This window comes from Zea mays, chromosome 1, assembly GCF_902167145.1.
Source record: "Zea mays cultivar B73 chromosome 1, Zm-B73-REFERENCE-NAM-5.0, whole genome shotgun sequence".
NCBI classification, from domain to species: Eukaryota; Viridiplantae; Streptophyta; class Magnoliopsida; order Poales; family Poaceae; genus Zea; species Zea mays.
Genome location: NC_050096.1, coordinates 155,550,783 through 155,572,810, shown reverse-complemented (window position 1 = coordinate 155,572,810; position 22,028 = coordinate 155,550,783). Strand labels below are relative to the sequence as shown.

General features: G+C 43.7%; 2 protein-coding genes and 1 pseudogene across 3 annotated transcripts; 1 reads left to right on the top strand and 2 right to left on the bottom strand.

The window, feature by feature from the left end:
* The first annotated feature begins 12,275 nt into the window (after nucleotides 1-12,275).
* Nucleotides 12,276-12,426, top strand: LOC111590637 (uncharacterized; annotated as a pseudogene).
* Nucleotides 12,427-14,046: 1,620 nt separating this feature from the next.
* LOC100285468 (uncharacterized) lies at nucleotides 14,047-14,941 on the bottom strand. The gene has a single exon (NM_001158361.2). It carries the CDS (start codon nucleotides 14,874-14,876, stop codon nucleotides 14,217-14,219), a length of 660 nt encoding a protein of 219 aa, NP_001151833.1. The 5' UTR covers nucleotides 14,877-14,941; the 3' UTR covers nucleotides 14,047-14,216.
* Nucleotides 14,942-15,413: 472 nt separating this feature from the next.
* LOC100383778 (uncharacterized) lies at nucleotides 15,414-20,577 on the bottom strand. 2 transcript variants are annotated; one of them, XM_008647239.3, is made up of 3 exons: nucleotides 20,334-20,577; nucleotides 16,635-19,061; nucleotides 15,414-16,531 (listed from the first exon to the last, which is right to left on the bottom strand). In XM_008647239.3, the coding sequence occupies exons 2-3, from the start codon at nucleotides 19,052-19,054 to the stop codon at nucleotides 16,333-16,335; spliced, it is 2,619 nt and encodes an 872-aa protein (XP_008645461.2). In that variant the 5' UTR covers nucleotides 19,055-19,061; nucleotides 20,334-20,577; the 3' UTR covers nucleotides 15,414-16,332. The 2 variants fall into 2 exon arrangements, with proteins under 2 accessions (XP_008645461.2, NP_001346559.1); NM_001359630.1 differs by having other exon boundaries at nucleotides 15,457-16,531; nucleotides 20,345-20,492.
* Between the last annotated feature and the right edge of the window lie 1,451 nt (nucleotides 20,578-22,028).

The window sequence follows — 22,028 nt, the reverse complement described above, 5'->3', positions numbered from 1 at the left end:
TTAGTATTCAATCGAGGCTCCGGCGCAGGCTTGTTCGCGAATCGATGATGGCGGCCACGGCGGGTCTTTTCCCCCCAATTCTCCCGAGCGCTCAGCAACATGGCTAGCTATCGAGTTCATGGCCAGGAAGGTTGCGGCGGACGTTCCTTTTTATATCCCGAACGTGAGGCCGAGGACCTATCCAAATCCCACCGACCCGCCAAAATCGTGGACGGAGTTGTTGCGAGGCTTGCGTGTCTACATCTCTGGCCTCCCTTGATTCGTCTGGAAGAAAAACCTGACAAGTGGGCCCCACACAGCAGTGGAACACCAGTGCGCAGAGGCTGAAGGCCGGTCTCGCAAGCTAGAGACGCGGCGCAAGTGGCGCACGAGCCGGGTAGGTGGTAGTTAGTGGGCCGAGGACAGGGGAAATCGGCCCAAGATGAGTGGTTCTCTTTTTCTTTTCTTTTTTTCCTATTTTCTTATTTCATTTCCCTATTTCATTTTATTTCAAGTTTCAATTTCAATCTTCAAACAAATTCAATTCTGAGTTGAACAAACAAAATAATCCCAGCATGATGTGATGATATTTTATTATTTATTTTATTATTTGAATAATATTGATGCCTAATTTATGAGAGAGAGAAAAGAATAATTCACTCATCCAAAATTAGAAATCTTTACGTTTATTAAAATATTTTCAACTTTGACTTTTAGTTTTGAGACTCAAATCTATCTTTGATAAAATATATATATATATATAATATTGACATTTACTTAATTCCAAGAAATATTTACTAAGCTAATAAAATCTTTATTCATTTGTTTTCTGGTTTTCAAGTTGAATCCCAGTTCCAAACTTTAACTCAAATATTTTGGACAAACTTTTATGAAATTCCAAAGTTAGGATTTTGGGATGTTACAAATCCTACCCCTCCTTAACAGAAATCTCGTCCTCGAGATTTGTCAGAAAAGGGATATAGAAGGATTGTTTGAACTCTATGTTTCAGTTTCTAATTGGTTTTAATACCCAAAAGATTATTTTTCCTAGTCTATATCTCAAATTATCATGTGACTAAGAAAGCATGGGTATGTATATGTGTAGCCACTTTATTAGGTACGATAAAAGATGTCTTTAAAGCATAGATAGGTTTGGGTAAGAAGGAGTGGGTAAGAAAAGACTCCATCCAAGATTGTGGATCTTGATTCCTTTGAAGGTATGGCTTGACTCTTGTTATTCTTTCAACGAGTTTGATCTCCTTCTTCTCGAGTCTTGGTGTCTTCATCCGGATTAGGAACAAGAGGTTAAGATAGATCTGTAGGTAACAAATTAGTAGGTTGAGTAGCTAGTTTGGTAGATGGCTATGAATTAAATGAGATTAGTCGAAATCTGGTTTGGTTGTTGGCTTCTAGATGGGTGGGATAGGTTATGTAACCTATTATATAGGTCAAGTTGTTGGGTATGGCCGAGTTGATCTAAGCCACCAATTTAGGCCTAAGTGAAATAGGAGTATGGCCTTATCCCTTGTGCCATCATTAAGTAGCCCACTCTATATTCGATCATGTTAGATTAGATAGAATCTAGATTAGGTTGAATATGACTAGATTAGACTAGTTTAGGTTAGATAGATCTACTAGGCTATGGTGAATATTATTAGGATATGTTAGAATCTTTTGAGATAGGATGGAATATATGGTATAGGTAAATCAGAATCTCTGTTAGGTTAAAACAGAGGGGTTATGCAACCATCGGATGGTTAAGATAGTTGCACGAGGCCGAGTTGGTCTATCGTTCTTAATTTAGTGAAGAGTGAATTAAGTTAAACATATTTTATAGGAGTAGAGTCTAATCCATTTTATCAGTATTAACTTTCCTGTTAAGCAACTTACATTAGATTCGCTCAATTTGAGGTTAGCCTTCGTTAGGTTAGATTAATCTATCACATTAGATCATATCTAAGTTATATTTGTGTGACTAGATTAGACTAGATAAGATCTCATTATTTTGGATTAGATCCTGGTTGTTACTTGAGGATGAGATAAGTAAAGTGGTTAGAATAAGATGATTCCTTCAAGGTAAGATGAATCTGTTAAGATAAGAGAGAATCTTTTAAGGTAAGATGGATCTATTTGATATATTCTAGTGGGGTATTCTTAGTTGGTCTAGTTTATCTTATAAACAATTTATGAGGATAAGATTTTTTTAAAACATAAGATGAACCTATTAGGATAAGATAGAATCTTTTAAGTTAAGAGGGATCTATTTAAAATAGATACACTTTAATGGAGGATAATCTAGGTTGTTTAGTTATCTTATGAATTTTATTTATTTATATTTATGCCTATATGTATATGCAGATGTAATTGTGGACATTACTCCACAACTCATCACACTCAATCAAAGATACAAATCATACATGTATTAGAAGAACAAACATTTCAAGCATACAAATATTTACAAAAACAGTTTTAATTTTGTTCCTAAGAGTAGGTCTCCTAGTCCTAAAGGTCACTTTAGGCACAGGATTTCAAAGTGTGAAATCCAAATTTGTCTTTAGAAAGAAAAGGTAAGAATAACCAGAGTAAAGCGGAAATAGATGAGAAAAGATTAAGAAAAGTTTAGAAGAATCAGAGTAGCAAAGGTAAGTAAATAAGGTTGTCCAGTTCTATCTAGGTTTCGTCCTACAGTCAACATTCCTCTAATACCACTTCTGTCACGCCCGGGTTTTAGGGGTCCAAAACCCGGGCGCGAAATAATCACCAGGTATGCTAGGACCAAGTCTCACACATATGATTAATAGTGGTACAGAAACGAATGTCACATCTTTACTATATAATAGGAGTTCTGTACAAAATAAATAAATGATTACATCATAAGGAGACAATGATCCAGCAACCCAAAGTTGACTAGGAGACGGCGGCCTAGACCTCTCACGAACTCGTCACAGCAACCTCCATGTGCCTCATCTTGTGGTACCTGTTCCTGACCTATGGGGGTGAGACAGCAAGAGTGAGCTCACATACGTTCATCGCTCAACAAGTTGTGGGGGAAAATGTGCATGAACTCGCCAAAGGTGGGAGCTCATGTGAAGTGTAAGGCTTGCCAAAGAGGATGGTTAAAGCTGAGCATTGCTTTTAAAGTTGGTCAAAATTTTATTAGCAATTACTAAGTATAAGTAAATACCAACCCAATTAAGTAGTAGAACAAAAGTGATAACAACACCTGTGATGCAATGCATATGACAAATTGAATTTAGTTCCATGTTGGGGACTTGTTCTCAAATGCTATGAGTTGAGAACAAGGCAACACAAAATGTTAATGGTTAAAGACTTTTGTCCTTCGAAGCATTATCTCCCTTAGGATATAATGGTCTTCAGACGAAGGTTATGAAGGATGTACCTTCATCATCTTAGTATATAATAAAGTAAGTAGAAGCATATGAAACATGGAAAATAACATGAATAATTATATGATATCATCAGAACATTTTTATTATTATATCATGAATAAACATGAACACTATCGAATTACATTTATACCTTCGGCTTGACAGAAGGTAAAAAATCCAAGCGTGACGTGCGAGTGAATACAAGTCAGCGTGAACAGTACGGTGTCACTGTTCATCTATTTATAGGCACAGGACGCAGCCTGTGTAGAATTACATTCATGCCCTTGACATTTACTAATGACTTAGGTATAATCTATCGAGGACTAGACAGCCTTTTCCCTTTTAAGTCGGTTTCATTTTCCACCGCTAAGCCGAAGCTTTTTCACGGGTAGCTTCGGCACTGGTTCATCCTTCTCCCGAACCGTGCTCTTCATATCATGTACAACTTCATCCCATGTCCGAAGGTTTCTATACATATATTATACTTGGGAAACATGTTAGTCGTGTTTTTGAGGACCTTCGGAAGACGAATGCCCCCAATAGTAGCCCCTTACGGTGTTAATTTGTCATAACAACGGATTTAGACTGCGATGTGAACGAAGGCCTTAAGCCGAAGGTCCGAAAAAACACCTTCCCTTCGCTAGAATAGCGACAGTCAATGACAGACGGGCCCCGCCAAGTTGCAAAGCACTAGGCGTATAAATATGAACCCACAGCGGCAGCATTTGATACGCTATTTCTGCTATTTGCGTTATTTTCTCAAATTTCTAGCTCTTGCTCAATAGCTCTCGCCTGATTTTCGAGCTTTTAGAGCTTCGTTTTAAAGGTGTGCTTGCTCCAAATTTGAGAAGAAGATGAGTGGGGAGAAGAAGATGACTGAAGAGAAGAAAATAACCGAGGAGAAGAAGCTGTATGAAGAGAAGAAAGTTGCGGATCCTTTCATCGTTGGGTTTTATGAGTCTATGGCAAAAACAAATACAGAGAAAATTACTAAGGAGATCATGGAGGGTTTGTCCAAAGATTCTGATGACAGTGATAGTTATGACGTGGAAAGTGGGGATGAAGATTTTGAGGATCAGCCCTGGCGGCCGAGTCATACTATCTTTGGAAAATCGACTATCAAACAAAGTCATATTGACGCCATGAGAGGGAGATATTTTCGCGACATGTCTATTATCAGAGTTGGAGGAGACAGCACTGCCCCTGCTGTGAGGAAAACGAAGTTGTTATTTACCGAAGCTTCTTGTAGGCAGGCCTTCGGTTCCCACTGAGTAAATTTGTGGTTGAGGTATTAAAGATATTCCAAATCTTTCTTCATCAGATTACCCCCGAATCTATAATTAGGATGGGGATGTTTGTCTGGGTTGTAAGGAGCCAGGGGCTGGAGCCGAGTGCGAAGTGCTTCTGCAACATGCACGAGCTATTATACGAGATGAAGGCTACCGGCAAAGAACAATACCACAACAACTTTGGTTGTTATGGGTTCATTGCCCGTTCTAATGCAAGCTTTTCGATGCCAACATTCCGGAAAAGATTGCCCGGGGCCTGGATGGAGGAGTGGTTTTACGTTAAAAATGATTTAATTAAAAGGGAAGACATCAAGGAAATTATCCAGCGCCCTATCTGGTCTCGCTTCGGCCTTCGAAGGCCGAAGGTCATTATTGAAAGTGACGTCGAAGCATGCCAAAAGGCCTTTAGCAATGTTTGTGCCTTCATTGGCACAAGGGATATAATTCAAGAGCACATAGCCTTTGGGGTGTGGCCACTTGTGGAGAGCTAGGATATGCCGAAGGAGACTGCTGCCGAATCCAACGAAGGTGGCCTGGTTCGATTGAAGTATACCTTCAGATTTAGAGAGAAGTTTGATGAGCCAAATGATGACTGGTTGAAATGTATTGAAGCTACCAGTGACGAGCTGCTTGGGACATATTCCAAGGCCGAAGATGATGCCTTGTCCGCAGCCTTCGGGGTCGGGGCAAGAAAAGATTGAATAGGGTATTTGATGTGATTGGCTTCGTATACCCTGATTATCACTACCCGCTACGAGGGCAAGGAAAAAAGAGAAAGACTGTCGCTTTGGCCACCACAGTTGTGCCGAAGGGCAAAAAAGTGAAGGTTCTGACCCACCGAATGTATTGAACCGGCCGTAGTGCCTAAATTTGACAAAGGGGCCCCTTCAACTGCCGAAGCAAAACAAGCTGCTCTGATTGTGCAGAGCGTTGAAGAGCCGAATGTAGTGCCGAAGGTGCCTACAGTCGGGCCAGCCGAAGCTAAGGATGATAAGGTCGAAGAGCCACAGGTGGAAAAAACAGTGAAAATGTCAGAAATTCTGATCCCACTAGCAGAGGCAAAATTGCCGAAGGTGCAAAGGGCTCCTGCAACAACTCCCAAGAGGAGGAGGATGGCCAGCGTGCTGGACGCTGTTCTAGAGACCACAAAGGCCTTGAGCCTTGCTCCTGCTAAGAAAATTGCTGAAGCTGCCAAAGTCCAAGTCGGAGCCGAATCTGGGCCTTCAACGCCCATTGAGACGAAGGCTGTCGCGCCTGAAGATAAAGCTGATCAACAGACTTCAGATACCAGCATGGCAGCAGGGCAAGACATGGCAGAAAAAGCAAAATCCCCTACCCCCGAAGCTTCAGTCGAAGATGTTGATTACATTTTTTGACATGCTTCGGGGAAAAAATTATACGAAGAAGAAATCCTGGAAGCCAGACACTATGCCCAAAAACTAAAATATCCGAAAGGAGCCTTAGTGTTTAATGGCACTAACGAACATGATTTCCTATACTGTCTCCCGGGTAGCAAAGAAATATTCGTTTGCTGGGAGATAGCTAAACGTATGGGATTTCCAAAGCTTGAGGAAGGCCTTTCGATTATGTCGAAGGATGATCTTGCTGATAGCCTCGCGTATAACAGTATAAAGGTATAGAAGTTAACTTTGAAGTTGGAAAATAAAGTATTTTATTTCCATGCTCAATTCTTTCTTCTTCTTTGCAGGGCCTAATTCTTAGTAATGCCTTGAGGGCACAAAAGAGCGCCGAAGACGAAGGTTGTACAATGGCTCTTAACAACCTTCACTCAGAGGTGATTGAACTGAGAAACGAAGGTCTAGAGAAAGACAAAATTTTGATTTCATTGGTGAGTAAAATAAAAGAAGACGAAGCTAAGTACAATGCTCAGGCCGAAGCCCAAAAAGTTGAGGTTGAAGACTTTCGGAGACAACTGGCCGAAGCTAAGGAGAACTGCGCGCTCGCACAGGCTAACCAAGAGATTAGTGAATATTGGATGAATAAACTAGAGAAAAATGTTGAAGAACTTCGCGAATCCAAGGAAAAGTGTTTTTAAAATTCCTTGGATTGCGTGAAGAAATTAAAAACTAGCTTCTCCAAAGTGGGCGCCTATTCTTCTGAAGAAAATTTTGTCCGAGGCGACCCCGAAGGCGTTATTGAATGGATAAGTGGGGAAGTCAAAGCTTTTGAGGAAATATTGAATGATCGTGGGGATATTTGTGCTTTCTCCGGCGCTCGGGGAATCGCAGCTATTCTGGAGAAGGCCGGATGTGATCACGTTAAGGCTATAGCCCAGGCCGAAGCTGCCTTCTCCATAGACGACACGAAGGATCCTTCAGTCGAAGCAACTTTAGTGGGCGGGAAGTTTTATTCTGATGTCTGGGTGAACGGTGGCCGAGAGCTGGCCAACGAAATTATAAAAAAGAATCAAAAAGACACCCATGACGCCCGGGAAGAAGCAAAGCGAGCTGAAGAGGCTGCTGAACGCGAAAGGCGCATAGGTATTGTTTTTGATTTTTTGGCTTCAGTACTTGCTTTGTGGCTTCGAACTAACAGTTTACCTACTACAGCTGAACTATCCCCGCCACCGGAGCCGTACAATCCCCTAGCTGATCCAGATATGAAGGAAGCACTTGATATTATAAGCATGGCGAACTCCATTATCGATGAAGTCATCGATAAACTATTGAACGAAGTCGCAGAAAAAGTCCTTAGAGAAGAATATATTTTATTGTAATAATATTTTGAAATGCTTGATGTATGGAACAATTGAAGGAAGATTAGACTTCTATTGTAACAAAACTATGTAACATTTGATGTATGTATCATTGAATCGAATATGTAAGTTGTTGTAATTTATTTCTTTGTGATGCATGAAACATACACACATACCTCTTTTTGAGCCTTCGGCGAAAAAACACCTTCCCTTCTTTTCATGCTTCGTAAAGAAGGAAGCCCCTTCTAGGGCAGATCTGATAGAATTTTTACCCGAAGCTTGCTTCGTGCCTTAGCACATTTTCATTCAACGAAGTATTTCCAAAGATTTGCTTCGTATTCAATCTTTCTGTTGATGCGATATGATGTATGATGTGATGCTATGCTAAATGATGCGATGATATGACGCAATATGATGATGCTTTAACACCCACACTTACACCCACACTAGTACACGAAAGACTATGCATCCCCTTGGGAACGTCTTTTGAGTCTAAGCTCTACATCCCCTTAGGAACGACTTTTGAGCTTCTTCACCTTCTATTTCGATGGTATAAGTTCTGCATCCCCTCAGGAACAACTTTTGAACTTCTTCGCCTTATATTTCAGTGGTATTTGGCTCTGCATTCCCTTTGGAACGACTTTTGAGCAGAAAACTTACACTGCGCTCCCTTAGGAACGACTTTTTGTAGCTTTGTCAATTTTGGCTCTGCATTCCCTTAGGAACGACTTTTGAGCAAAAAACTTACGCTGCGCTCCCTTAGGAACGGCTTTTATAACTTCGTCAATTTTGGCTCTGCATTCCATTAGGAAAGACTTTCCAGCTTCGAAAATTTACTCCACTTTCTTAGACACGTCATTTGAGCTTGGTAAACCCATGAAGAAGATATATTTCACTCTGGTGCAAGCACGATTATTACAAAAAATTGAAATTAAGTTCTTCATTATTTGTTTCTCACACAGAAAATAAAATGGCATAAAAGATAAAAGTGCTTCAAAAGTAGGATATTCCTCAATATATGTGCTTTGACTCTGGTACAGTCCTGTTGATTGTACGAGTTTCGGACTCCTCCCTGAAGTCACGTTGCTGTTGGGGGTGCTGGCGCCCTTCTGGCTGCTGGCTTTGGGTATGAGTAGGTTGCAATGGTGGTGGCGGTGGTAGCTTAGGCCAGGAAGCTTGTGAATGGCTTGTCGAAGCAACAGAAGTTGTAGGTTGATTGCCCACATATTCTGGTATGTAGGCAGAGTAGCACGAAGCAGTATGTAAAACCTGCTTTGGCTAATTTTGCCGGGCTTCTGCTTCGGCAATCTCTTTTTGCTTCTGAATGGTAACCTGGCACGTTCTTGTAGTGTGGTCCTTGTCTTCACCACAGAATAAGCAATAGATTTTCCTGGGTTGATCCCCATATCTTCCTCTAAAGCCCCTGCTGCCCCTGCCCCTTTGAGCTGGTGGCCTGAAGGAGCTATGTTGCTGCCCTGAAGACTGTGCGCTGTGTTGTGGCCTCTGAAACTGGCTTCCTTTGTCATCACTTTGACTGGAGCTGTGGATTAATCTGACATGCCTCGGGTGGATTCTTCCTCCAAAGCCCCTAGTCATCTTAGAAAACCTATAAGCTTCTTCCCTTCTCTGGCGAAAATCATTATCGGCTCGGATGTACTCATCCATCTTCTGAAGCAGCTTCTCCAGGGTCTGAGGGGGTTTCCTGGCGAAGTATTGAGTCGTAGGTCCTGGCCGAAGACCCTTGATCATGGCCTCAATGACGATTTCATTGGGCACTGTTGGCGCTTGTGCTCTCAGACGCAAGAACCTTCAGACATACGCCTAAAGGTACTCCTCATGATCTTGTGTGCACTAGAACAAGGCCTGAGCGATAACTGGCTTCGTCTGAAACCCTTGAAACATGTCCTTAAGCTTCTGCCATGACGTGATTGTCCCTGGCTGGAGAGAAGAGTACCATGTCTGGGCCACACTTCGGACTACCATGATGAAGGACTTTGCGATGACAGCGGCGTTGCCTCCATATGAGGATATTGTTGCCTCATAGCTCATCAAGAATTGCTTTGGGTCCGAGTGCCCATCGTACATGGGCAACTGGGGTGGCTTGTAGGATTGTGGCAATGGAATAGCCTGCAATTCTGCTGCCAGGGGAGAAGCATCATCAAAAGTAAAGTTACCATGATGAAAGTCATCGTACCATTCATCTTCATTGAATGAGCCCTCTTGACGAAGCTCCCTGTGCTGAGGCCTTCGGTACTGGTCATCTTGAGTGAGATGACGCATTTCTTCAGTGGCCTCATCGATCTTCTTCTGAAGTTCGATGAGACGAAGCATCTTCTCCTTTTTCCTCTGGACCTGTTGATGAATAGCTTCAAGATCCCTGATCTCTTGGTCCAACTCTTCCTCCTGAGGCGTTAGACTTGTAGCCTTCCTTTTTTGGCTTCGGGCTTCGCGCAATGTGTCTTGGTTGACGTCTAGTGGCTGCAGTGCAGCCCCTAGCCCTAAAGCTTTCTTCGGCAGCATGACGAAGGTCACAGCTTGCCGAAGGTGATCGAATGAGTTCACCGGAGGTGGGCGCCAATGTTGGGGACTTGTTCTCAAATGCTATGAGTTGATAACAAGGCAACACAAAATGTTAATGGTTAAAGACCTTCATCCTTCAAAGCATTATCTCCCTTAGGATATAATGGTCTTCAGACGAAGGTTATGAAGGATGTACCTTCATCATCTCAGTATATAATAAAGTAAGTAGAAGCATATGAAACATGGAAAATAACATGAATAATTATATGACATCATCAGAACATTTTTATTATCATATCATGAATAAACATGAACAATATCGAATTACATTTATACCTTCGGCTTGACAGAAGGTAAAAAATCTAAGCGTGACGTGCGAGTGAATACAAGTCAGCTTGAACAGTACGGTGTCACTGTTCATCTATTTATAGGCACAGGACGCAGCCTATGTAGAATTACATTCATGCCCTTGACATTTACTATTGACTTAGGGATAATCTATCGAGGACTAGACAGCCTTTCCCCTTTAAGTCGGTTTCATTTTCCACCGCTAAGCCGAAGCTTTTTCACGGGTAGCTTCGGCACTGGTTCATCCTTCTCCCAAACCGTGTCTTCATATCATGTACAACTTCATCCCATGTCTGAAGGTTCATGTACATATATTATACTTGGGAAACATGTTAGTCGTGTTTTTGAGGACCTTCGGAAGACGAAGGCCCCCAAGATTCCATAAATTAATCATGTGAGTGTCCGAGCTGCTCATGACCGTGAGCACGGCTAGTATACCAGTTTTACACTCTGCAGAGGTTGCACATCTTTACTCACAAGTCATGTTACCCATCTGCCAAGGGATCGCGACTTCCCATACACCTCTACCGAGGAGGCGAGGTAGGGTAACACTACGAGGCCTTTAAAAAGTTCCACTAGCTTCAGAAAACCCGCTACAGTTTCTAGGAAGCTCCAATGCAGGGACCCCTCGCCTCATCGCCATCGCAGCAAAATCAACCCAACGGCCTCCCTACACTGACCACTCCCCTACTGCCCTTGCCCCTTTCGAGTAAGGTAGTCCTCCACTAGCTTTTCTAATTAGTCAGCCAAGGGTGTCCCATACCACCCTTGTGGTAGCACTGTTTTTCCGGGTGGTTCTCCATGTTCCAATTAACATAATAATCTTATCATGAACAGTAAATAACAACTGATAATAAAAGTATAATCATGAATAATGTGTATCTCTATACCCAAAACCATATAAAGCAATAGCACGTACTACCCAAAAATTTAGTGGCAAACAAGGTATAAAGATAGTCAAACTAGGTAACCTATTGGGTCCCATCAAAATTAACCTATGCAGATCATTTTGATTAATAAGAACATGACTGGGTAAAAAGGAATGATCAAGGGCACAACTTGCCTAGGACTTGAGATTCCAGGTAGCAACTTGCTCTTTAGATGACACGGAAGCCTGTCTCGAAAGAACCTCTAGGTTAAGTGTGCTTAGCCCAGAGCAATTTTGGGATGGGTGACCGACCAGAAAGTTTTCTCGAGTGTGCATGAGTGAGGACAAAGTATGCACAAAAGACTCGTGTTGGTTTACGGGGATTGTCTATGGTCTTATAGGGTTGTCAGGAGTAAGTACCGACAATCCGGGAGTGGATGGGGTGTTACAAATGGTATCAGAGCCGACCCTCGCGGTTTCACGAGTGTGTGTGGGCTAGGGGTTCGGGTATATGGCGCATGGCGCATGTGGGCCCGGAGTGGTCACATGGCATGGCATATGACGACACTAAACACACAAACGTGGCCAAAAGGAGAGGTTCCTAGCTTGGGGTTGACCGACGAGGATGTCAGTCTTCTATGGGGGTGGATTGTGATATCCTAGTCCCAGTTGATGGTGATATCCTGGTCTAAGGCTTAATAGAATTAATAGAGTATTCATACCAACAAGGTGCATCTTTTTCCAGAAGCCTATCTCGAAAGAACCTTGGGTTAAGCGTGCTTAGCCTAGAGCAATATTGGGATGGATGACCAAGCAGGATGTTTTCTCGGGTGTGCATGAGTGAGGACAAAGTGCACACAAAAGACTCGTGCTGGTCTATGGGGATGATATATTATCTTAGAGGGATGCCAGGAGTAAGTACCTCCGGTCCGGGAGTGGACGGGGTGTTACAGTGCGTCACGTGCGAAGCACGTAGATCTGTTTCTCTTCCACACTTCTCGTCTAACAATGGGCCGTTACACCACAGATGGGCCTTGAGAAACCATCGTCTAACACGATAGGAAGCCATGTGCAGTGCAGCGCTCCCACATAGTACCACATCGCTAGCTGAAGGGGGAAGAGCAATCGAGCGCCCTATAAAAAAGGGTCGGGCTCTCTTTCAACTCATACATTTCTCGGTCTTTTGAATAAGATAAGGTGTAATATTTGTTCTTATTAGTTTAATATTTGATATGTAGACCATATGCTCACTCTGATATTAAATTTATTTTTTATGGGTATTAGATTACATGTCGTCGTAACGCACGTGCATTGTACTAGTTTTTTCTCTATAGGTTTGTCTTCACTTGCTTTCAAACTAACTTTAATAGAAGAATTCCCTCTGAATTAACGGTATCAGGTCCCGCATTAACACTGCTAATCTCGACAGCCCCACTTCCACTTGCATGCAGATTTCGGCGACACCCCTGCCTCGACGTTGTTGATTTCACCTTTGTGCAGGCGTAAGCGGCGGCCACTGGCTCGACATCGGCGAATCAATATAGGGCCGAGGCTGAGTAGATGGTGGTGGATCCATCCATGGGTATGGGGCGACGGGTCCCCACCTTTCCATCTCGGCCTCCACTCTAGTGGCACGAGGGATGAGGCCTTTGGTGGGATCGAGGACATGAGATTGACAGTAGATCCATCCACAAGGTTGGGATTGTGGGAGCGACGATCGTCGCGGGACCTGTTTGTTTCAGCTTTTTTGCTGATTATATCCGCCACAAGCTACCGCGGACTGCCAAACGTCCAGCTTTTCAGCCCGCTTTTATGAGAATTGCTTCCGTGAAAATCATTCAAAATCAACGTGAACACATAATCAGTCGAGTCGTCACGATAGGAGTAGAGATGGCAATGGGTACCCGCTACCCAAAACCCAGTGGGTTTTTGATCTATTAGGGTATGGGTTTAGGTCAATTTCTCTACCCATGGGTTTGTTAATGGGTCCAAATGGAAACCCAACGGATACGTGGGCATGGGTTTGTTCTTCCACTACCCATACTCGCAAACCTATGGGTTTTTAAAACCCGCCTTAAAATCAACATTCCTTATAAATATGTCTCATAATATTATTAATTGAATATGTTCTAATAAAAATAAACTTCATGTAACAAAGTTTAAGCTAAAATTAGTTATCACTTGTTCCTTTTATCTCGGCTTATTATTGTATTGATTGTCATTTATATGATGAATTATTTTTTATGTTGATGTTAGTGCGTATGGGAAACCTGTTGAGGTACCCCAAAACCTGCATGGGCATAGGTTTGGGAAAAATTTTATACCCGTCATGGGTATGGATTTTTTTAGCGGGTGCATTTTTTCGTAGGTATGAGTTTGGACAAGTAATGTCCGGCGGGTTTTTACCTATTGTTATCTCTAGATAGGATGAATATTTTACTTTCTAGATCGTAAACTCTATATACTCATTTATCATCCTTGACACGTAATCTTCATGGTACACAGATTTTCTCATAAAAATTCGTTAGAAAAAAATCGAAATAAACAAGCCTCTAGTGCACGAGGAATGAGGTTGCAGGGAAGGTGGAAGGGAGATGTGGGACCCGCACCTCTAAACGTCAATTATGGAGACAATTGGTCTAATGCTAAAGCGACTATTTTAGTGTGCGTGGAGGGGGTGGGGGGATGATTCTTCGTATCTCATGATCATATCTTATTTGCTTTGGTCTTTGACACAATTCAGCTTTGTCAAAAGTTGATGAGACATCCGCAACTTTTGCTTTCACGCTTTTTCTCCGTAGAAACAAGGTATATATGCCAAAACCTGCTACGGCACGGCCGTAAGCGTTTTCATCGTCCCCATTCCCCAACCACAACCACATTCAGATGCACCTCACTCGCGCTTCGTGGATTTTGAATGGCTCAGCCAGTTTAACATATCCGAAGACAATTATTTTGCTTCACTGCTGATTTCTAAAATAAAACCACCGGAGTACACGCGCGTCGAAGCCAAAGCTAACAAACACATGGAGCAAAAGAAAGCATGACAATTACTGTAAGGATTCAGCGGAGCCTGGAGGCGAATGGAGCTGGACGGCTCGATCTGTCTAGCTGTCGGCGAGGACGGTGCGCTCTGCTTCGCCGCCGCATGTGACGATGGTCGCCTGGCAGAAGATGACCTTGAGCTCCCCCGGGGCGCGGCAGCTCTGCGGCACGGGCTCGACGTCGGTGGGCGTGGTCCTGGTGAGCGGGCACCGGTTCTTGAAGTACTCCGGCGGGCCGCGGCACGCGGCGCCCTCGGCGGTGCGGTTCTGGGGAGGGCAGTCGCAGTTGAGGTTGATGGGGCACCCGAGCGCCGGGCACTGCCCGCCGCCGACGGCCTGCGGGCTGACCACCATGGGCACGTTGAAGCCGTCGACGAGAGACACGCTGTAGGTGGCCTGGTCCAGGTTCCCGCCGTCGTGGACGGTGACCTGCACGACGGTGGCGGGCGGCGTGGTCCCCGTCCAGCAGCCGGACGCGGCGGCGTCGCAGCCCGTGCGCGCGGCGACGCGGCCGGCCCAGAAGGTGGGCGGGAAGGAGAGGGAGAGCAGCGCGTTGGGGCCCAGCCGCGCGGTGTTGGTGGAGATGGAGGGGAAGCCCGAGCTCGGGGTCACCAGCGGCCACACCGGGTGGGGGCAGAGGTTGTGGATGGTCAGCGTGGTAGCCGTCGTAGCGCCGACGCTTGCGGCGAGGAGAACAGCGACGAAGACGAGGGCTCCGGCCATGGCCTACACAGTACTTGATAGAGCTTCTGTTAGCTCGCTATAGCCGATCGTGTAGTGAGTTTGTGATGACAAGACATCAGACAGGTCTGCCTGGCTTTTTATATATAATATAGGCGAGCATAGCGATGTGACAGCATCCATGATCCACGCTAGTGTAGTATATTGCCGGCCATGGTTTTTGATATACTCCTACAATAGCTAGGATCCACAAGCGTTGATTAATCAATCAAAAAGGTGCAAAAGAGAAAGAGGGCATAGAATTGAAGCAAGAGAACAAGTAGCATTCCCTAGCACACCTTTTCTTCTTTCCGCTTTGTTAAACCGAAGGTACTTTTATTGTGTTTTCATCTTTACTTTTATTTGATTCAATGTTTGGTATTTTTGTTGTGTTCACAAGTTTGCTTGATTTGATTCCATGTTTAGATACACGTTCAGAGAAGAGAGAACTCCCAACACCCAGCAACTTATATATGCTCTCAGCCGGAGAAGCAGGAGCCAATTATAATAAGTGGGTGGGATCTGCAGTCTGCACGGAGGTTAGTTCCAAGCGTGAAATGAAGACCATTTACATTTCACCATATTATTCTCAATTCACTTTGTTTCTTCATAAATCACAAAAGATATCACAGCCAACTCAACTGCCTCTGCCCCGGCAAAAACAACTCCAAAGACCTATAAAACTGTCTCTTCACCCGCCCAGCTCCTGATAATCCGAAATGGAGCAGCATGTATGTATATTACCAAAAACAAGATGGAAAAAAGCACAAACACCCGCTGCTCCAATAGCACCCGTAAATAAACCAATGCACGCATGAACTTGACTTACAAATAGCGTGCGGTAGCAGACCAGACAGGACAAAGTTTTGCCCTAAAATAACTCTTACAAAACAATCCGACCAAGAATGAAATGCAAAGACAATGCAAGTGGATGAAAGGAAAAGAATGCTAGGAAATTAACATCCTACTATCAGCATGGACTTGGCCACCCTGATCGATACAAAAATAATCCTGTGACAATGCGTTTGAGCCCGCTCTTGCTTACTGGAGCAGCAGCAAGCAACTGGACCTGTTGTCCCAAGTGACCATCCGACCAATGTTCAATGCATGAGATGAATGCAAGGGGAAATGATAGGCCACAGATCATACGCTTGACATGCCAAGGAAACTGGTCAGCATGTCATGCGACAATAGAAGCTCACATCTCACCTCCAATAAGAAATGAAGGTTGCAGATGCCTTTAGAAAAAGTTAGCAGACGGCCAGCTTGAACCCTCTTTTCTCGCAGAAGCAAGAAGGGCGGGTTGACACATGTAGTGATGCATGAGTTAGTGAGGACCCTCAGACTCTGCTGTAAAAATGTTGGATTTCTCCCAAGAGCATGTCTGGACATGATGCAATCAAAGACCCAGGCATGATGATATGTAGATGAATGCAAGTGCAGACTCAAGACTCTGGCATCAACCCGAAACTGCACGGCTGATTGCTATCCTCGCCCAATCGGCAGATTCTTTCACCAAAGGATCATCTGATGCCAAGCATTCCTCTAAAAATGCCTGGGTTGAGGTGGATTGATTGATCAAAGGGCCAGCATGGACACCCAATGTGTCTGCCAGATCTCCCAAGACACCTATTGCAGTCTTCATCACAGCATCATCCCTTCAAAAGAGGTATAACATCATAAAGTGTTAGGTCAACAAAACAAATGACTCATATAAGTTAGGCAGCAAAGATAAGAACCAGAGTGTGAAGTTTGACATACATATCCTTTCCATTGTACAGAGCATCAAGGAACTGAATAATATGTGGAGCATATGACATCAGTAGTTGTGTCTTAGGTGAACTCTTAAATCCTTGCAGGATACCAGAGTAGGCTTCCAAGATTCCACTCCTTAGCTGATTGGTGTAGTCGAGCATCTCATCATCAGTTGCAGTGGTATGGGCAGACAAATCAGCAGCACTTTGGAGCATAGGCATCGCATAGATCAAATACTTCTCAAAGTTTTCCCCAATTGCCAGTGCAATATCACCAAAGCACGAAAATATTGGTGGTTTCACTGATCTGTGCAACTGGTTACTGGACAGGTCCTTCAGGAGTTGAGTCATGATGCCATCACAGAAGGGCAAAATTTTGTCTTCCAGTGCTCTACAGAGGTCACCAACAACGCCCACGGTAATGGCACACACCTGATACTCCTCAAAGTTCTGAAGACCCATCTCCAAATACTGATAAAACTGTGCCATGTATTTTGCAAAGTTTGGACCAGCTGCATATGCCAATGCACCAATAGCAAGCATAGCCTCCTCATGCACTGTGGCATTTCGACATGCGAAAACTCTCAAAAACAGTTCCATCATCTGATCAGCATACTGCAAGAAAGAGTACTTAGTTGACTCCATCCCTCCCAACTTTTGAATAATGACCTGCAAGCAACCACAAAGGAGGCCCTGCAGTTCGCTCCTCTTCTCCCTCTCATCAGTTGACAACTTTTCAGCTTCAAGTGTCTGATGGAGTTCCACCATGATCACAGGTACTAACTGCATAACAATAGCAGCCGTCTCCTCAGTGGAGCACCTGACAACTTCATTTAGGGTCTCATATGCTGCTGTTCGTAGCCGAGATTCCCCAGCATCCTCCCTGTGAGTGACCATAAGAAGGTTCTGAACAATATCTTGAAAGAAAGGGGATAGTGGCGATGCAGACCCAGAATCAACATAGCCTTGTGCAAGAAAATAGAGGGCTCCACAGGCCTTTTCAGCCACATTTGGGACATCCTTCATGCTGTGAAGCAACACAGTAAGTATTTGCTGACAATTCTCGGCCGTAATGATAGGAGGAGTTTCAAGCGCTGAACCATGAAGAAACTCAAAGATTCTCCCAAGGGTCCAAGCAGTTGTGTCCTTCACATGGTTACTTGGATCCTTCATCAGCGCGGACAGCATGAAGCCCAATGCAACATTAACAAGAGGAGCCAGTTTATCAGCTGATGGGCCCTCCAAGATAGAGCCAAAGGCATATGTTGCAGCCTCTCTTTGTCTCCACTCAGACTTGGTTATGTTCTCCTCCACAAAAGGCATTACGAGAGGAACAATGTCATCACCAACGGTCCTTGCCACCAGGCCCAGACAAGTTCCCCCAGCCATTGCAAGATTCCAAGCACCTTCATCCAAGTCTTGGTCTTCCTCTTGCTTGAGGAGAGTTTCTAACAACATCGGCACTAAGGCAGGAAGAGCCTGCTTGATAAAGTAGTAGCAAGGAACATCAGAATCAGCTGTAAATTCACTGCTGTACTCATCCAGAATGTCGATTTCCTCATCACATATGGAACTCCAGAATTCAATAGCCTGGAGCGCAACTGACTCCTCATCTCCCCTCACAGCTTTTGCAGTTATATTAAATATATCCCGCATGTATGTTGCCAGCTTATCATAATAAGTAGACGAGATAGCCACCAAACACTCAAAAGCAGCCTGCCTTATCTTCACATCTGGAGACTGTGTCGCTTCACAAACTACTCTCATGATATAGTCACGCTCCATGTCATTCGAGAAATTAACCTGAGCAAAGCCCAAAGCATTATACAATGCCCGTGTAGCTGCAAGCCTGACATCAGAGTTTGCCTCAGAAGCATTCATACCCTGAACAACAGCTGTAAGTATTTTATTGACTTGGTCTTGGTCAACAGCATCTGGAGAAACTTCCTCACATAAATAGCCAAGTGTCTCAAGCGTCGCTTGCTTGACATTTGGCTGGACCTGATGTATGTTTGCAAGCAATGATCCTATAAGTTCTGGCCATTGCTTCTGCGGAATCTCAATACCGGCAACCTTGGCAATAACTTGGGAAGCAGTGGATCTGGCACTTGCAACAGGAGATGTGAGAGTTTGCAGCAGCAATCCTTTAATTTGTGCTTTGGCACCAGCATCCAGTGCCAGCCATCTCTGGAAAAGCTCATTCTTCCTGTGCTGCTCCTTTGCATCCAGTGCATTCTTAAGAATCAAGCCAGCTAACCTGCGGCTCTCCTCAGGTTTCTCTTCATTGGCCAACTCACTTGAGAGAGAGAGCAAGAATCCAGGGAGGTTCTGCTCCTGGAACTGCTTGAGGCTTTCTTCAGCATGCTTCCTTACTGCGCCATCAGCAGATTGCGCGCTTAAGAGTACTTGAGTAACATCGAGCGACATATTGACTCTGAATGTAACAGTGAAAGCAGAGGAACAAAATTAGCATGCTTTGTATTGTTGTAACTCGTAACCATGAAATGTGGTAATTCATTAGTAAGCATGCCCACACAAATTGGAGAAATAATATAATTTCAGGAACGCGTGGTAGATTCTTATAGTAGTCCAATAAACAAATCAAGATGCCATATGAACAATAATCATGGTGTCATATGAACAATAATGATCCAATGCTAGTCATTGATGCACATGTAACCCCTTAGTGGAGCACAAGATCATAGACAAATTAGCAGTATAACAAGTTAAGAACCTAATACACTTTGGCATGAATCTTTTTCAACTCGCCGCAATAAACAAGAACTGGCATTCAGATTGATACTGTTTTTCATGGCCTCCAATCTAACACTGCAAGCTATAAACCAATGAAGCTAGAGTTCTCCAAGCAAGCAAGCAAACATGTGCCCTTACAAAACTAAATGGTTGCAGCGAAATTGGCCAGCTGTAGAAATTATTGCTTAACAGAAACTATACCAAGACTACGATCAATATGGGAGGTACTATAGGGCATGATACCTCCCTTTTCAGAAAATAGCTGGTGGCACTACCACAAGTAACTGTATACCAAACAAGAGTACGCGGAAGGAGCTAAGGGAGTATTTGGGAGTGCTCCAGGTTCTAGCTCCAGCATGGAAAGTTTATAACATAAATTTAAATAGTTTAAAACATTTTTAATCTAAATAATAAACAAAATAACTTATCTAAATGTCTTCTAAAGGTTCACAGCTCTTGCTCTACGGCTTTCTGGAGCAGCTAATGAAATGTTCCACCAACTCAACCAAATTTCTTGGAGCTAGAGCAGTCTCAAACAGGCCCTAAATCATACACAGAAACAGCAACGAAAATGGTACGACTAGCACGTGGAAGTTCATGTTACAAATTCACTAGAAACAATCAACTATACAAATTGAGTGCGCATCAGATTCTTCAACGCCTAACGCAACTCAACTCTACTCGTCGACGCTCCCCACAAATGAATCTAACTTCACACGCGCGGAAATGGCCCGGTCGTCAACTCTAACCACAAAAACTGACTCAGATCTAGAAACCAACGCAGGAACCAATCCCGCACAGCGAAGACACGAGCGAGCACCCAGCCGCGACGAACTGACGGATCGAGACAACCTAAACCACACCCGAACCGGTAGCACAGATCGGGCCCGAGATCCGGGAGCGGATCGAGACAGGCCCCTAGATCCAACTAGGGAGAGACTAGGGTCTTGACCTGCTACTTACGTCGTTGAACGCGGAGTGGCAAACCCCGCGGCGTACGGCCTGAGCGGAGCGGGAGGCCTCAGTCCACGGGGGCGCAAGGGCGGAGGGAGCGCGCGGCCCGGGCGCCGATCGACGATGCGCAGGCGCGTGGGGCGGAGGGAGGGCAGGGGTGGAGGCGGGCGGCGGCGGAAGCGGTAGGAGTGGAGGGAGGGCGAGGCGAGGAAATCAAATAATAATGCGGGGAAAAAGAAAAGGAGGGCATCTTTGCTGAGGTCGGAGTGCGACGTGGGGAGCGGCCGTGGGGGCACAGTGACCGTTGGATCGGGCGTCGATTGCTGCGATGGGGGCGAGGGTTTTTTATTGGGTGGGGTGATATTTTTTTGTAAAATGGTTTTCGTGTTGGTTTGGTTATCGCCTTTTATTGGCTTTGAAGTTTTGGACGCTACCGTACTGTGGTGGTGATGATTTCGACAGTGTGATCTCACTCTCACTTCCATTGTAGACTAAAAAGATGTTCGCTTTATATTAAAGTCGGTTGTTTAAATTACTATAGCTATAATCTTTAAAGACAAAAATATTATATAAGTAATAGAAATCATTACGGATTGCAAGCTGAGCTAAAGGGTAAAAACGGTCGCAAAAGGTCTGAGCGATCAAACAAAACCATTAACCACTTCTGTTTTCACATTTCTATTCAAAATCATAAACAGTCACAAGGAAGTGGTAGAGAATACGAAATCGATATAATGAGATATGAGAAACGAAACTATTTAGTTTTTCTGATTAAAGTTAGTTCATATCACATCAAATGTTTGAATATCAATTATAACTATTAAATATTGACATAATTAGGTTTAATAAATTTGTCTATGTCTTTTAGTCTTCGTATATGTAATTAGTTTTATAATTAGACTTAATACCTATAATTATCATTTAAACATTCGATGTGACATGGACTAAACTTTAGTAGTGTGAAATCAAACACCACCTTAAACGGTAGTTGTGGGCAATCGGTAATTAATTCAAAAATAGCGATTCAGGTAACCACTTCGAATGTTTGGTACTCCCTACGTCCAATATATAAGATGTAACCACCTTTAGTTCAAAAATCAAGAAATGTATCTAATTCTCTCTATATTATTGCATCAATGTACCATAACTAGAGGAAGCATGTCTTATATTATGGGGGCTAGAATAAAAAATAGTCACACCTTATATACTAGAACGAAGGAAGCACAACACAATGAATACAAAAATAAAATGGTCTAAGTGGGGATATATATCTCCTGGGTCCTCATAACACGAATTGGGTCCATAGGTTGTTAAAGGGCCTAAGTGGGCTGAACGGTTGGTTTTATGGGTTGTATGGCTAACTCAGACTCAGAGACGACACATGGCTTGGAGTCCAAACCATCGTGGAGGTCGTTTCTATACAGAAGCTTTGCATCGCACACAAGTCAGAAAGGATTTCTGAGCATGCAGGATAAGCGATAAGGGAGAACATCAATCTGTAATCATAATATCGTCATCTATATAAGGCGACTTAGTTACCCTACAAAACGATTAGACCCACTGATAGTCTAAGAGAGCATTTTTCACTTCCTAGATATTGTATAACCTCAAATTCAGAACAAGATCATCTCCACACCACATATGATGTAGGGTGTTACGTATTCCAGCGGCCCGAACCTGTATAAAATCCTCC